This window comes from Peromyscus maniculatus, chromosome 23 (genome assembly GCF_049852395.1).
Source record: "Peromyscus maniculatus bairdii isolate BWxNUB_F1_BW_parent chromosome 23, HU_Pman_BW_mat_3.1, whole genome shotgun sequence".
NCBI classification, from domain to species: domain Eukaryota; kingdom Metazoa; phylum Chordata; class Mammalia; order Rodentia; family Cricetidae; genus Peromyscus; species Peromyscus maniculatus.
In genome coordinates, this window is record NC_134874.1 from 14,692,225 (window position 1) to 14,706,490 (window position 14,266).

Below are 14,266 nucleotides of genomic sequence, written 5' to 3' on the forward strand. Positions count from 1 at the left end.
GCATTAAAGGTGTGTACCACCACCGCCCGGCAAGAGCTTTATTTATTTATTTATTTATTTATTTATTGTTATTATTAAGAAAATTTTTTCATTCATTTCACACACCAATCAAAGATCCCCCTCTTCCCTCCTCCCACCTCCCAGCCTCCCCCCCAACCCATCCCCCATTCCTCCCCACAAGAAGGCAAGGCCTCCCATGGGGAAGCCCATCTAGTAGAGGCAAGTCCAAGCTCTTCCCCCTGTCTCAAGGCTGCATGGGGTGTCCCATCATAGGGAGTGGGCTCCAAAAAGCCCCCTCGTGCACCAGGGATGGATTCTGATTCTACTGCCAGCCAGCCCCCCAGCCGCCCAAGCAGATCAGACTGCACAATTGTCTCGCCATGCAGAGGGCCTAGTCCAGTCCCACGCTGAGAGCTTTACGGGCAAACGTTGAGCTGAATCATTTTCTTTGTAGTGTGTTCGACGTAGCATGTTGAGCGGGGGGCATAGCAGTACAGGAGGCAGAGGCAGGAGGATCTCTGTGAGTTTGAGGCCAGCCTGGTCTACATAAGTAAGTTCCAGGACAATCAGAGCTACATAGTGAGACCCTATCTCAAAAAAAAAAAAAAAAAAGACAAAATAAAGCCAGGCAGTGGTGGTGAACACCTTTAATCCCAACACTCAGGAGGCAGAGGCACGGAGATCTCTATGAGTTCGAGTGATCTACAGAGTGAGTTCCAGGACAGCCAGGGCTGTTACACAGAGAAACCCTGTCTTGAAAAAACAAACAAGGGGGGGTGAGCTGGGGGGAAGAGGAGGGGGGCAGGAAGGGAGAGAACAAGGGAATCTGTGGCTGTTATGTAGAACGGAATAGTATTGTAAAATAAAATAAAAGTTTAAAAAAGGGGAAAAAAAAGAAAAAGAAAAAACAAACAAAAAAAGCATAGTATGTTTAGCAACATCCCTGCTCCCGGATTCCAGTAGCATTCTTCTCTGTCCACCATGACAACCAGGAGCGTCTCCAAGCAGAACCAAATGTCCCCAAGGAGCCGGGCGAGAGCAAGACTCCTAGGTGGTTTTAAACTACTGTCTTACAATGCTGCCCCTACTGAGTGCGTAGCCCAGGCTAGCCTCAAACTCAGAGATGCACCTCCCTCTGCTTCCAAGTACGTGTATGTAGGGCACGGGCTACCACAAGTATCCTGCGTACTCCTGGCTTTTAATCCTCGAGAGTCCTGCGTTAGGCTAGGGAGGTGGGGACCTGCTTTAATCTCCAATCTTGGTGACCAGTGTGGCAGAGAGCAGCCTCATTCTCTTCCTCTCTGGGCTAGCTCAGACGTGGCAGATCTGAAGTCACTTTCTGGCTCCACTGCCTTGAATCCTCAACTCACACACACACACACACAGTGTGTCCGGGGGACCCACACAGTTGGTCAGGCTGCCTCTCTCCTCCTCCCTCAGGTTCCCCCCACCCCTGCTCAAGCCGTAGGTCCTTGGAGCAAGGCCACTAGGTGGTTCTTTATTTTCATGCACTCTGCTATAAGATCATAGGGCAAAGGCTGGCAACAAGCGGGTCCCCAAGGCCAGCCAGGGATTAGCAATACCCCCACCTCCATTGGCAAAGAATGCCCTAGTGTCTGGAGGAGTGGGTGCCCACTGAGGGAGCCAAGGGCGTGCCCAGAGTCGCCGCTTGCTCCTCCTGTAGGAGCTGCACTGGTCTGAGCAGTTTGGTGACAAGGGCTGGCGCATCTCCTGAGCCTTGATGAGCTCACTCGCTCGCTCTCTCTACAGGCATCTGCAACGGCGCTGGAACTAGTATTGGGAACACAGACACCCTCTCCCTGAAGCCTCACAATCACCCCAGACAAGGCCCCATAAAGAGCTGCGTCCGTACGGGCCGAGGGCCCCCAGCCTTACTTAAGAGTCTTGAAAAGGGACAGACCCCCTGACTTCAGCTCAGTGCCCACCTCAGGAGGCTGAGATCGCAACAACTCAGGAGATCTGGGCAGGCCTGGAGGGCACTTGCTCTTCTAGGAACATGCGTTTCAAAGAGGAGGAGGAGGAGGAAGTGATACCAGCATTGTTCAGGGACCCAGGGCTGCCTGGGCCTCCTCAGAGGTGGCAGAAAAGATGTCTTCTCACCCGGCATCAGGTATCTTCTTCCTCTGGGCTCATCAGAGCAGCTATCGCTTCCCTCAGCACACCATCCGGGTCTTGAACCTCTACCTGGATGGCAGCAGGGGGAGGGGATTGGTCGGTTGGTTGAAGGAGCATCCTTGCTAGGGATGCTCTGCTTGGAAACAAAACCTCATCTATAGTCCCTGGACGTGTGGGGCTGTGGAGGAGGCTGGTTGTTGTTGTTGGTTTTTTTTTTTTTTTTTTTTTTTTTGTCTCTCTGGCTTCAGGACCACCCACCTTAGGGATGGGGAACTGGGTGGGCTTCGGGGCCTCATCGCGGCCAAAGTCGATCATGGTGCCACACTTGGCCACGTCGTCCACCCAGAAGCCTTCAAACAGCTGCCCACGGTCCAGGTGAAAGAAACGCCCGTGCCCGTTCTTCATGCCTCTCTCCCAGCTGCCCTCATACCGGTTCCCATTCTCTAGAGAACGGACAGGAAAGCATGGGTGCTGCTGGGTGCAGGGAAGCAGCCGGGACTATCAGGCGGGGCCACACCGGTCCTAGCTGCTGACAGGGGCGTGATAGTCATTAGGCACTAGACAGTGGGTGTAGTGTCCAGCTCGACACCATCATCAACGGCGTCTAACCTCAATCACTTCAAGAGATTTATCTTTTTATTGTTGTTGTTGGAGACAGCACCTGGCGCATGCGCACACTCGGCACGTCCTCTGCCTCTGGGGCTAAAGCTCTAAGCTCCGATCTGTGGTTTTTGTTGTTGCTTTTATTTTGTTTTGTTTTGTTCGGCAGCGCTAGGGACTTTGACCATGCTAGGTAAGTGCTCTACACCCCCAAGCCTTGGCCTGGAACTCCATATGTAAACTAGGAATTCGGAGCTCCACCTGCCTCTGCCTCCCACGTCCCGTGATGAAAACCACGCCAGTTTTATCTTTTTAGACAGCCTTTTGCCACCTAGCTAGCACAGGCTGGCCTCCAAGGCGAAGCAATGCTGCTGATCCCAGGTGTTAGGGACCATGCTCATCTCCCATTTTGATTTCCTTGAGTGTGTCTGTGTGAAGCGCAGGCACTTGCGCATCATGGTGCATTTGTAACACACACGCAGAGGTGAGAGGCAGCCCTGGGGAACGGTTCTCTCACTTTGTGGGATCCAGGATCAGGCTCGGTCAGGTCCCTGTGGAGGTGCCCTAACTCACTGAGCCATCTCACAGGCCCCTCCCATTTATAAAAATCTTAATCGCAAAATGTTAACCCTAAGGAAACTGAATCCCAGTTCAATAAATTGCCCAGGGTTCGTTCCAGAGCTAGCACCGGCTCACGCCAGGATCTGAATTCATGCAGGCTTGCCCAGAGTCCAGGCCATGAGAAATGAAGCGCCTAGAACTTTTGCTGTGGAACCTCCCTGAAGGCAGGCTTTGCTAAGGAGTCTTGGGCCGACAAGACAGACTGACCGCCGAAGCCCTCCCAGCTGACCCAGCCCAGGGCCTCAGCTCACTTGGATCTCATTGGAAGTTGGACTATCACTTTTTCAGGGCCAACAAGACTAGAGTTATGTACGGGACTTGGCTGGTGGGGCAGGGAGTCTGGGGCGAGCTCTTTCCGGGACGGGGCGGGGCCGAGAGGCGTTGGGGGGCGTGGTTTCATGGGGGCGGGGCACTCACTCAGCCGCAACATGCCCTCCCCTTCAGGCTTGTCGTTCTGCCACTGGCCCTCGTAGATGTTGCCATCGGGGTAGTACATGCGTCCCCACCCGCTGCGCTGGTTGCCACACCACTCACCCTCGTAATAGTCCTTGGATCCGAAAAACTGGATCCCATAGCCCTGAAAGCAGGAAGATGTCCCACCATTTGCCGGGTTACCCAAGTCCCACACCTGAGCGACCTCCTACACGTAGCCAGTCATTCAAGCAGAGGTGAAAGAATTCTAGCTGCGGGTTTCCATCCATCCCGTGCACTGCCTTCCTACAGCCTGCATCGGTTTTTCTCTCTGCTGTAGTCCCCTTGTCTCTGGCCCCACTTCCACATACACCCTCCTCCATACAGCCACCAGGAGGATATTTTATAGTCCATAGGATCACCCATCCACCTCCGATCGCAATATTCAGTGACCTCCTCAGCTGTCTACTTATAAAACATAAATGTGACATTTGAAGACCAACCGCAGGAAATCGGGGCCGGTTGGAGATCACACTCAAGATGCCTGGGTCTGTCGCTCAAAAACCTCAATGCCACTACTTCACTATTCTCTTCCCTTCCCAGGGCAGACAAGACCTGCTGCTGGACATCTTTGTTATTTCTTCTTACCCTTTTGACACGTCTACCTGGCTAGCTCCCTGCTTCTTTGGGTATGAACTCCTGTCTAGGCTAAATGACGCGATCTCCCAACCCCAGGGAAACCACACAAAAAATGCAAAGCGTTTAAGCTCAGTCTTCCCACTAGGAGCAAAGAACATGAAATCTTGGGCTCTGAAACTTTGGCTAAACTTGTCCCTTAATTAGTAAAACGGAATACCAATGGTGATAAGCTGTTACAAGAGTCAGTTCATGTACCTCGTAGAGTAACTGCCCAATAGCAACCCTGTTATAATTATCAGGCTCCACGGCAAACATCCATCCACGTTTTCAGAGTGAATATATCTGCAGCAGTATGGACATTTGTGGATGGAGGCTTCCCCGCCGGTTAGCTTCTACCTGCTTCCTCCTCTCTTGCCCCATGGCCAAGGGCGTGGACCCTGCTCTTGCTCCGTTTTCGACCCCCTCCCTCTCCAGTCACGGTCTCTCTATGTAGCCCAGGCTGGCCTCCAACTCACTATCCTCCTACCTCCCCGTTCAGAATGCTGAGAGCGCCGGCCCTCACCTGACCCAGTTAGACCCTGCTTCCTAACCTTCCATCTGACTTAGACCAACAGCAGGAGTCTCAGAATGGGGTACCCGGGAGAAGAAAGCCCGGAAATGAGGGGGAAGAGGGTGGAGGAGCCCTTGCCTGAGTTTTTAAAGGGTTCCTAGCTGGGGCCCCCACATCTCTTGCTTCCTGTTTTCTTGGTTTTGTTTTGAGAAGCAATCCAATTTCCCCACCCCTTCCTTCTCCCACCCACCAAACCACTGGTCCTCCTGGCCCTGGGTCCACCTCCCACCTTCTCCCTACACACACACACACACACACACACACACACACACACACACACACACACAGAGCTTGGCTCTCAGCCTAGTCTACAAACAAGGCATGCTGGGAAACACTCACCGACTTCTTATCGCCTTTCCACCAGCCCGAGTACACCCTCCTGTACTTTCCAGTCTCTGGGTCAGGACGGCTGAGGGTGCCATAGCCATCTCGCTTCCCAAACTTCCAGTCCCCTTCATAGATAGCGCCACTCTTCTTCCAGACCTGCGTTCCTTTCCCTGGTGACACGTGGATGGGCCAACACTGTAGACCACGGCCACCCGGAGGCTGGAGGCCATACGCTGGTCCAGACCTCAGGGGACTTCTGCCCTGAACAGTTTCTTCAGAACTGGAATAGGGTCTGTACCGCAGCGTTTGGCTGTAAGCGTGAGGAAGAAAGGCAAGCTCCATAGCTAAAAACAGTGATTCTCCTGCTCATGGCCTAACAGCCAGACTGTGATGGCAAACCTCGAGTAGAGACAAGGCTGAGGCAGGAGGATGGTGAGCACCAGGCCAGCCAGGGCAACTTCTAGAGACTGCCTCAAAATAAAGAAAAAAAAAGAGACCGGGAAATGGTGTGAGATCATAAGTTCGATTCCCAGCAGTGAAACAAAGAAAAAAGAAATCCTGTTGTCTACAACATGGGTGAACGTGAAGGATGTTAAGATGAGTGAAAATAAGCAGGTGGTTGGGGCCCGTGCCTTTAATCCCAGCCCTCAGGGGAAAGAGGCAGGTGGATTTCTGAACTGAAGGCCAGCCTAGTCTGTAGAGTGAATTCCAGGACAGCCAGGGCTACACAGAGAAACCCTGTCTTGGGGAGCGGGTCAGGGGAGGAGAGTGAAAAAAAACCAGACTCAGAAAGACAAATACCAAGGGATGTCACTTTTATGTGGACTCTCAAGAAGTCAAACTCATAGAAACAGAGGATAGAATGATGGGTACCAGGAGCTGGGAGGAGAGAAGGAGGGAGATCTGGGTCAAAGGCTACACACACTTTCAACATAAGATGTCTATGTTTTGGAGGACCAATGCACAGCATTGCGATTAAGTTAGTAACTAAATCAGGCTGGAGAGAGGGTCCAGCCAAGCAGGATGGATGACGTGAGCTTGATCTCCAGAACCCACAGTGGAAGGAAAGGACTGATTTCCAGAAGTTTCTCATGGGCCATCTACTCACGTGCTGTGGCAAAGCTTGTCCTCATCTATACACATCATACATCCCTGGATTTATGCTGTGCTGGCACTCAAACCCAGGGCCTTCTGCGTGTCAGGGAAGCGATTTACCAACTGGTGGCTACATCTTTAACCCCATATTATGAATTTCTTTTGTTTTTTTTTTTTTGTTTGTTTGTTTGTTTTTTGAGACAGGGTTTCTCTGTGTAGTTTTGGTGCCTGTCCTGGATCTCGCTCTGTAGGCCAGGCTGGCCTTGAACTCACAAAGATCCACCTGGCTCTGCCTCCCGAGTGCTGGGATTAAAGGCGTGCACCACCACCACCACCACCACCACCACCACCACCACCACCACCACCACCCGGGCGATATGGATCTTTAAAACAGGATCTTATCCTATTTCCCAGGCTGCTCTTGAACTCATGATCCTCCTGTCTATGCTTCTCAAGGGTTTGGATTACAGCTATTGCTACTATCCCTGGCCATAATCAGTCTGGTTCCAATGAATAAATCTAAGGAATGAATGAATGAATGAATGAATGAATGAATGAATGAATGAGTCACCACGAAGGAAAGCATTGCAAGCAAGCATCCCTGTCAAGTCTGCATACAGCATTCCTCAACTCCCCGGCTGGCCCCTTAGCAGCCTGGAATTTTCTGTCCCCTTCTCATTCCCTAAACAACTTACATCAAAAGCTGCCGGCCGGCCCCAGAGGGGGCTGGGAAAGGTGGTCTGGCTGCTTAGTCAGGGTTTCTGAAGGGTGACCACCCACTGGAACAGTGAAGGTGGGGTGCCTCCCAGCAGGGGTGAGGACATGAAGAAAAATGTCCTTGACATACACCCCTCTGGAAATGGTTTTTGACTATGAAGAAAAACGCTTAGAGGACGTTGTTGGTCCTGTACGGTGACACCTGGAGCCAAGTATCACCCACGGTCCCTGGCGTTTTCTCCACCTTCTTCTGGCCACAGCCTCCAGACCCAAGAAGAGAGCATATGATCTGACCTAGGCCTCAGCCAATCAGAGTCTTTTCCTTGGAATTTTTTTGGGGGTGGGGTGGAGGATGTGGGGCTAAGACAGGGTTTCTCTGTGTAGCCTTGGCTGTCCTGGAACTCCCTCTGTAGACCAGGCTGGCCTCGAATTCAGAGATCTGCCTGCCTCTGCCTCCTGAGTGCTGGGTTTTTCTTGGATTTTTATGGGATCCAGTGCAGGGCTTCACCTGTGCCAGGCAAACTGTCTGTCACCATTAGCCCGTTTCATGTTAGCTATTTGACACAAACTAGAGACACTTTTTTTTTTTTTTCCAAGACAGGGTTTCTCTGTAGCTTTGGAGCCTGTCCTAGAACTCACTTGGTAGCCCAGGCTGGCCTCGAACTCACAGAGATCTGCCTGCCTCTGCCTCCCAAGTGCTGAGATTACAGGCGTGTGCCGCCACCGCCACCGCTGCCGCCGCCGCCACCACCCGGCTTAGAGACACTTTTGAAAAGGGAGAAAATGTCTCCATCAGATTGGACCTGTGAACAAGGCTGCAGCATTTTCTTGATTGATGATTGGTGTGGGAAGGCCCAGCTCACTGTGGATGCTGTCACCCCTGGGTTAGTGATCCTGGGTGGTGGTTAGGGGTGGGGAGTCAGGCTTGGGTGGGGATGGCTGGAGAGATGGCTCCATGGTTGGGAACTCTTGCTGTTCAAAGCATCAGGGTTCAGTTCCCAGCACCCTTGGCTTACAGTTGTCCATAGACATGAACATGGTGCACATACATACATACATACATACATGCATGCATGCATGCATACATACATACACACACAGGCAAAACACACACATAAAATAAATCTAAAAACAGAAAGAAGGCTGGGTTAGCAAGCCACAAAGAGCAAGCCAGTAAGCAGCTCCCCTCCGTGGCCTCTGCATCAGCTCCTGCCTCCAGGTTCCCGCCTTGAGTTCCTGTCCTGACTTTCTTTGTGGCGGACTGTAATGTGGAAGTGGAAGTAGAAATAAACCTTATGTTGCTTTTGTCCAAGATGTTTCATCACAACAATAGAACCCTAAGACAACCACTGAGCTACTTTCTTAGCCCTTGGATTTTAAGTTGTTGTTGTTTGTTTTTGTTTTTCTCTTTTTTTTCAAGACAGGGTTTCTCTATGTAGCTTTGCACCTTTCCTGGAACTCACTTTGTAGACCAGGCTGGCTTTGAACACACAGAGATCTGCCTGCCTCTGCCTCCCGAGGGCTGGGATTAAAGGATTTTAAGTTATTATTTTTATTTGTATTTATTTATTTATTTTTTGGTTTTTCGAGACAGGGTTTCTCTGTGTAGCTTTGCGCCTTTCCTGAAACTCACTTGGTAGCCCAGGCTGGCCTGGAACTCACAGAGATCCGCCTGGCTCTGCCTCCCGAGTGCTGGGATTAAAGGCGTGCGCCACCACTGCCCAGCAAAGTTATTATTTTTAAAGATTCATTTTTATTTATGTGACTGTGTGAATAGGCCATGTGACTGTAGTACCTACAGAGGCCTTTAGAGGATGTTATCACCCCACCCACCCACCCACCCACCCCCGGGGGAGGTGAAGTTACAGGTGAGCCACTGGATGTGGGTGCTGGGAACTGAACTCAGGTTCTCATGTTTTCTTTTTTTGTTTGTTTTGTTGTTTTTGAGACATGGTCACACTATGTATCCCCGGCTAGCCTAAAACTTGCTATGTAGACCAGGCTGTCCTACAACTCGCAGATCTCCCTGCCTCTGCCTTCTGCGTGCTCGGCTTAAAGCTGTGTGCATTACCACGACCAGTGCACAGTTTGCTCTTAACTACTGTGCTATCTCCCGGGCCCAACCCTTGGGTTTTTAGATCTGGAGCAGGTAGGGCTTTCGGTCCTATCTCAGTGGTATAGCCTTTGCCTAACAATATTCGAAATATTGTGAAATAAAATATTCACGTTGTGAGATAAAAATTTGATCTAGGTTATTCCTGACAAGGGCGGACTCACCCTTCATCCAGCACGTGTTTGGCACACACAGCGCTGACTAGCCTGTTCCCTTCTATTCAACCTCGTTTGTCCTGGAATCAGGAAAGACAAAGGGGGGGGGGGGCTGGAGAGATGGCTCAGTGGTCAAGGGCACTTGCTGCCTTCGCAGAGGACCTGGGTTCTGTTCCCAGCATGCACTGGGCAGGCAGCTCACAACCACCTGTTACTCCAGTTCCAGTGGGATCTAATGCCCTCTTCTGATCTCCATAGGCACCAGGCACTCACATGCCCCATATATATATACATCAAGGCAAAACACTCATGCACATAAAATTAAATAAATCTTAAAAAAAAAAAAAAAAAGACAAGGCTCACAGTGGTCCATGAGGCATAATATACTTGCTGGGTATTTAGCTGTACAGGCACCTGAGTGTCTGTCTGTCTGTCTGTCTGTCTCTCCTTTCCTCCCTTCCTCCCTCTCCATCCCTCTTTGGTTTGTTTGTTCCATTTTTGAGACAGGATTTCAGTAAGCAGCCCCAGCTGTCCTGGAACTTTCGATGTAGACCAGCCTGGCCTTGAACTCACAGAGATCAACCTGCCTCTGCCTCTGCCTCTGGAGTGTTGGGAGTAAAAGCATGAGCCGCCACAGCTAGCCACTACTCTCTGTTTCTTCCTTCCTTTCTTTCTTTTTTTTTTTTTTTACTTCATTTTGTTTTGAGATAAGGTCTCTGGTAAGGCTCAGGCTGGCCTTGAACTCACTATATAGCTGAAGCTGGGCTTGAACTCGTGATCTTCCTGTATTGTCTTCCAAGCACTTGGGACTACAGGAATGCACCATCACATCACACCTGCCCCTGCCCCCATCCCCACCACTTTGTTTTGTTTGAGAGAGGGTCAGAGCCCAGCCTTGATCTTCCTACCTCAGCCTCCTGAGCCAATAACTAGAAGACTAAAACCACACCCAGTCCCGGCCCACACAGTCTCCCAATCGCGCACTCTGCTCTAGCTACACTGACTTCGAACACCTTAGTGTTCGGTAATGACTACCTCAAGACTGTGGCTGGTAGAACTGGGAGTCTAACAGCGCAGGTTCACGGGCGGCGGTGGCGCTCGCCTTTAATCCCAGCACTCGGGAGGCAGAGCCAGGTGGATCTCTGTGAGTTCGAGGCCAGCCTGGTCTACAGAGCGAGATTCAGGAAAGGTGCAAAGCTACACAGAGAAACCCTGTCTCGGAAAACAAAAAACAGCGCAGGCTCATGGACTCTAGTGTAGACAACCCAGGAGGGCAAGAGAAGAGGGTGGTTAAGTCCGGTGTCTTTTAATAAAGCTCCCCCTGCCCCCTCCCCTCCTCCCCTCCCTCACTTCCCCACCGGGATTTGCCGAGTATTACCGGAACCCCTTCGCCCCCTGCTGGTCAGGCCTGAGCCCAGGCGCGCAGGCGTCATCACAGAGGCCCAGTTACTTCGTGAGGTCACACTGGTCCTACCCGTGTCCCGAGGTCCAGACCCTGCGCTGCGCCTTCTGTAGAGTCTGAAGCCCAGAACCCCGGCTGCAAGCCAAGCTCTTATCATGTTGACCTTTGCCCCAGGCTCAGCCAGCCTATCAGGAGGCAGGGAGGGCCCCAGCTCGGTTCCCCACCGCCCCAAGTTGGGCTGGTTTCTGAAGACCCTTATGTCATTGTCCCTAGACCCTTGCTCGGCTGAAGTTGTGGCTGAGATGGGTGGGCTTCAGAGCCAAAGCATGGGAAGGCCCCTTGCCGGTCCTGGTCAGCATTCACACCCTAAGGAGGCGTGGCAACAGCACCACTTATGTCCCTAATGAGCTCGGTACACTGCTTTTGGTTTGGGTTTTGTTGTTGTTTGTTTGAGACAAGGTTTCTTTGTGTAGCCCCGGCTGTCCTGGAACTCACTTTGTAGACCAGGCTGGCCTCCTGGAACTCACTTTGTAGCCCAGGCTGGCCTCCTGGAACTTTGTAGCCCAGGCTGGCCTCCTGGAACTCACTTTGTAGACCAGGCTGGCCTTCTGGAACTCACATTGTAGACCAAGCTGGCCTCCTGGAACTCACTTTGTAGACCAGGCTGGCCTCTTGGAACTCACATTGTAGACCAGGCTGGCCTCCTGGAACTCACTTTGTAGACCAGGCTGGCCCTGAACTCACAAAAATCCACCCGATTCTGCCTCCCAAGTGCTGGGATTAAAGGCATGGGCCACCACCGGCTGGGTGTTTTGTTTTGTCTTGCATTGCCCGCCCACTCTGACCCCACACTGACCTCTGACCCCTTGAGGATCCCTGCTCACCGTGTTTTAGGTTGTCCTTCCATTCGCCCACATAGTGGTCGCCGTTCACAGCATATACTTGATGTCTCAGCCCGTTCTTCTGGGCTTTCCAGTCCCACCCTTTCCACAGGGGCTCTGATTTTCTTGGGCACTTGGTGACTGGCATGTCGGCTGCTTCTGTGGTGTCGGAGGGTGAGAGATAGGAGGAGCATCAGGGGCTCAGCGTATCCCGTGTATCTCTGGGATCCTGGGGCTTCCCGGGGAGGTGCCTGCCTGCGGTCCAGTAGGGCAGGTCATGTGTGGTCTGAGTCCCCAGGGCAGGTGAGCAGCCCTCAGTGGGGATCCTGCTGTGCTGTACTGACCCCGGGCAGCCCCCCCCCTTGCATTCTCCTGGGGCCCTTCTGTGGGGATGTGATGGCACAATCCCTTGGGAGCCCAGGGAGACCCAGGGTTTGTGATGACGTCAGGGAGAAGCTGGCCCTGGAAAGAATGATGGTCACACACACGTCATGACTAGACGGACCAATCAGAAGGGGTTTTGGTGGGAGAGGAGCCCAGTAGGAAGGATCAGATGGTGGCAAGTGCTGGGACCACTCCAGGAGAGTCAGAGGGTACCAGGCAGACGGCTCCCTTCAGCACACCCTGCAGGAACATCCCTGGTCCAGCACCTGCACTGTTACCAGCTTTGGCCCTACTTACCTGGTCAGTGGGACAGATGGTGGAGATCGGGGGTGGCCTTTCAGCTGGGACAATCCTACAAATTAAAGAGACTGATCCCAAGGTGACCCACTGTCCCTGACTGAAGGTTTGACTATACAGTGAGATCTCTCAAAAAACCACAGTGGCAAAGTCCCCCACATCCTTCCACATCTGACCTCTGACCTAGGCTTGACGACTCTGCTCAACCCCCTGGCAGCTTCTTCTCTGGCTCTATCTCCTAGAATCTATAAAGAAACAGTGGGTGGCCCAGGGCCTCCTTCCGGTGTCCGGGAACCCCCATTTGTGTTCCTCACATCCCCCAAATCTCCCCAAAATCTCCAGAGAGGACATTCATGTCTTCCCATCTATCTCCATGGAGTTTGCTCAGGGGTGATTTTTAAAAAAAAAGTCTTGTCCAAATCCTGGGGAACCCTGTTCCCCCTCAACTCCAGAGGTTCTGAGGCTGCACAAATCCACTCCCATTAAATCTTGCACCAGCAGCCCCACACAGGTACTGCCAAATCAGAATCATCTCAGGGTTGAGCCAGTTCCAGGAGATCACGGTATCTCAGCATCCACCCACAGGGCCAGCCTCAAAAGCATGTGCTTCAGGTTGCACACGGTGCCTGCCCCCTGTGCAGCTGTCCCCACAGAAGGGACCACTCTTTGCTCACCCTCTGTTGCTACCCAGTTTTGAAACTATTTATTTATTTGGTTTTTCAAGACAGGGTTTCTCTGTGTGACAGCCCTGGCTCTCCTTGAACTTGCTTTGTAGACCAGGCTGGCCTCGAACTCACAGAGACCCACCTGCCTCTGTCTCCCTAGTGCTGAGATTAAAGTCATGCGCCACCACAGCCAGCTAATTTATTTTTTTTAATGGAGTCTTGCTATGTAGCCCCGGCTGACCTGGAACTCCATATGCAGACCAGGCTGACTGCAAATTTGCATTATTTTTCCTGTCTCCTGAGTACTGGGATAACAGACATGCACCACCACACTCAAGTTCATTCATTCATTCATTCATTCATTCATTCATTCATTCATTCTCTCTGCCTCTCTGCTTCTGATAGGCTTTCCTGTAACCCAGGCTAGCCTCAAACCCAATATCCAGGATGACCTTAAACTGGTGGTCCTTCTACCTGCCAAGTGCTGGGTCTGCAGGTGTGAGCCATCGTGCTGGGTTTATGCAGTTGGAGGATCAAACCCAAGGCTTCATGTGTGTAAGCAAGTACTCTACCCACTGGTCCCCTGCCTTTACCAGAAGAAAGCATCAATCAGATCTCCTGGGACTGAAGTTCAGACAGCTATGAGCCACCATTTGAATTTTGGGGATCAAACCTGGGTCCTCTGCAAGAGCAGCCTGTGTTCTTAACTGCTGAGCCCCTAACAGTCGATTCTCCACGGGCCCTTTAGTTGCTTCACTGTGTAGAAATCTAGATCCCTGGTAGACCTCAGATGAGCAGGGCCTTGAGAGAGGGGTGGTGACAGCGTACATCTTTAATCCCAGGCCTCGGGAGGCAGAGGCAGGCGGATCTCTGTGAGTTCGAGGCCAGCCTGGTTTACAGAGTGAGTTCTAGGACAGCCAGGACAACACAGAGAAACCCTGTCTTAAAAAAAAAAAAATGAAGGAAGGAAGGAAGGAGGGAGAAAGGGAAGGAGGGAGGGAGGGAGAGAGGGAGGGAGGGAGAGAGAGAGGGAGAGAGGGAGGGAGAGAGAGAGAAAGAAAGAAAGAAAGAAAGAAAGAAAGAAAGAAAGAAAGAAAGAAAGAAAGAAAGAAAGAAAGAAAGAAAGAAAAGAGATGAGGCCGTGGTATGAAAGGATTTTGCTCCTGGCAGAATCCTGTGGTTACCAATCTGCATTTGCAATATCTTTATAGGT

The 14,266-nt window shown here is 51.7% G+C and overlaps 1 protein-coding gene across 4 annotated transcripts; it reads right to left on the bottom strand.

The window, feature by feature from the left end:
• Nucleotides 1-629: 629 nt before the first annotated feature.
• Morn3 (MORN repeat containing 3) lies at nucleotides 630-12,079 on the bottom strand. Of its 4 annotated transcripts, none has more exons than XM_076560034.1 (6): nucleotides 11,711-12,079; nucleotides 5,357-5,514; nucleotides 3,775-3,934; nucleotides 2,395-2,579; nucleotides 2,122-2,205; nucleotides 630-749 (listed from the first exon to the last, which is right to left on the bottom strand). In XM_076560034.1, exons 1-5 carry the CDS (start codon nucleotides 11,853-11,855, stop codon nucleotides 2,128-2,130), a joined length of 726 nt encoding a protein of 241 aa, XP_076416149.1. In that variant the 5' UTR covers nucleotides 11,856-12,079; the 3' UTR covers nucleotides 630-749; nucleotides 2,122-2,127. The 4 variants fall into 4 exon arrangements, with proteins under 4 accessions (XP_076416149.1, XP_076416147.1, XP_076416148.1 ...); XM_076560032.1 differs by having other exon boundaries at nucleotides 630-753; XM_076560033.1 differs by lacking the exon at nucleotides 630-749 and adding an exon at nucleotides 1,470-1,791.
• Between the last annotated feature and the right edge of the window lie 2,187 nt (nucleotides 12,080-14,266).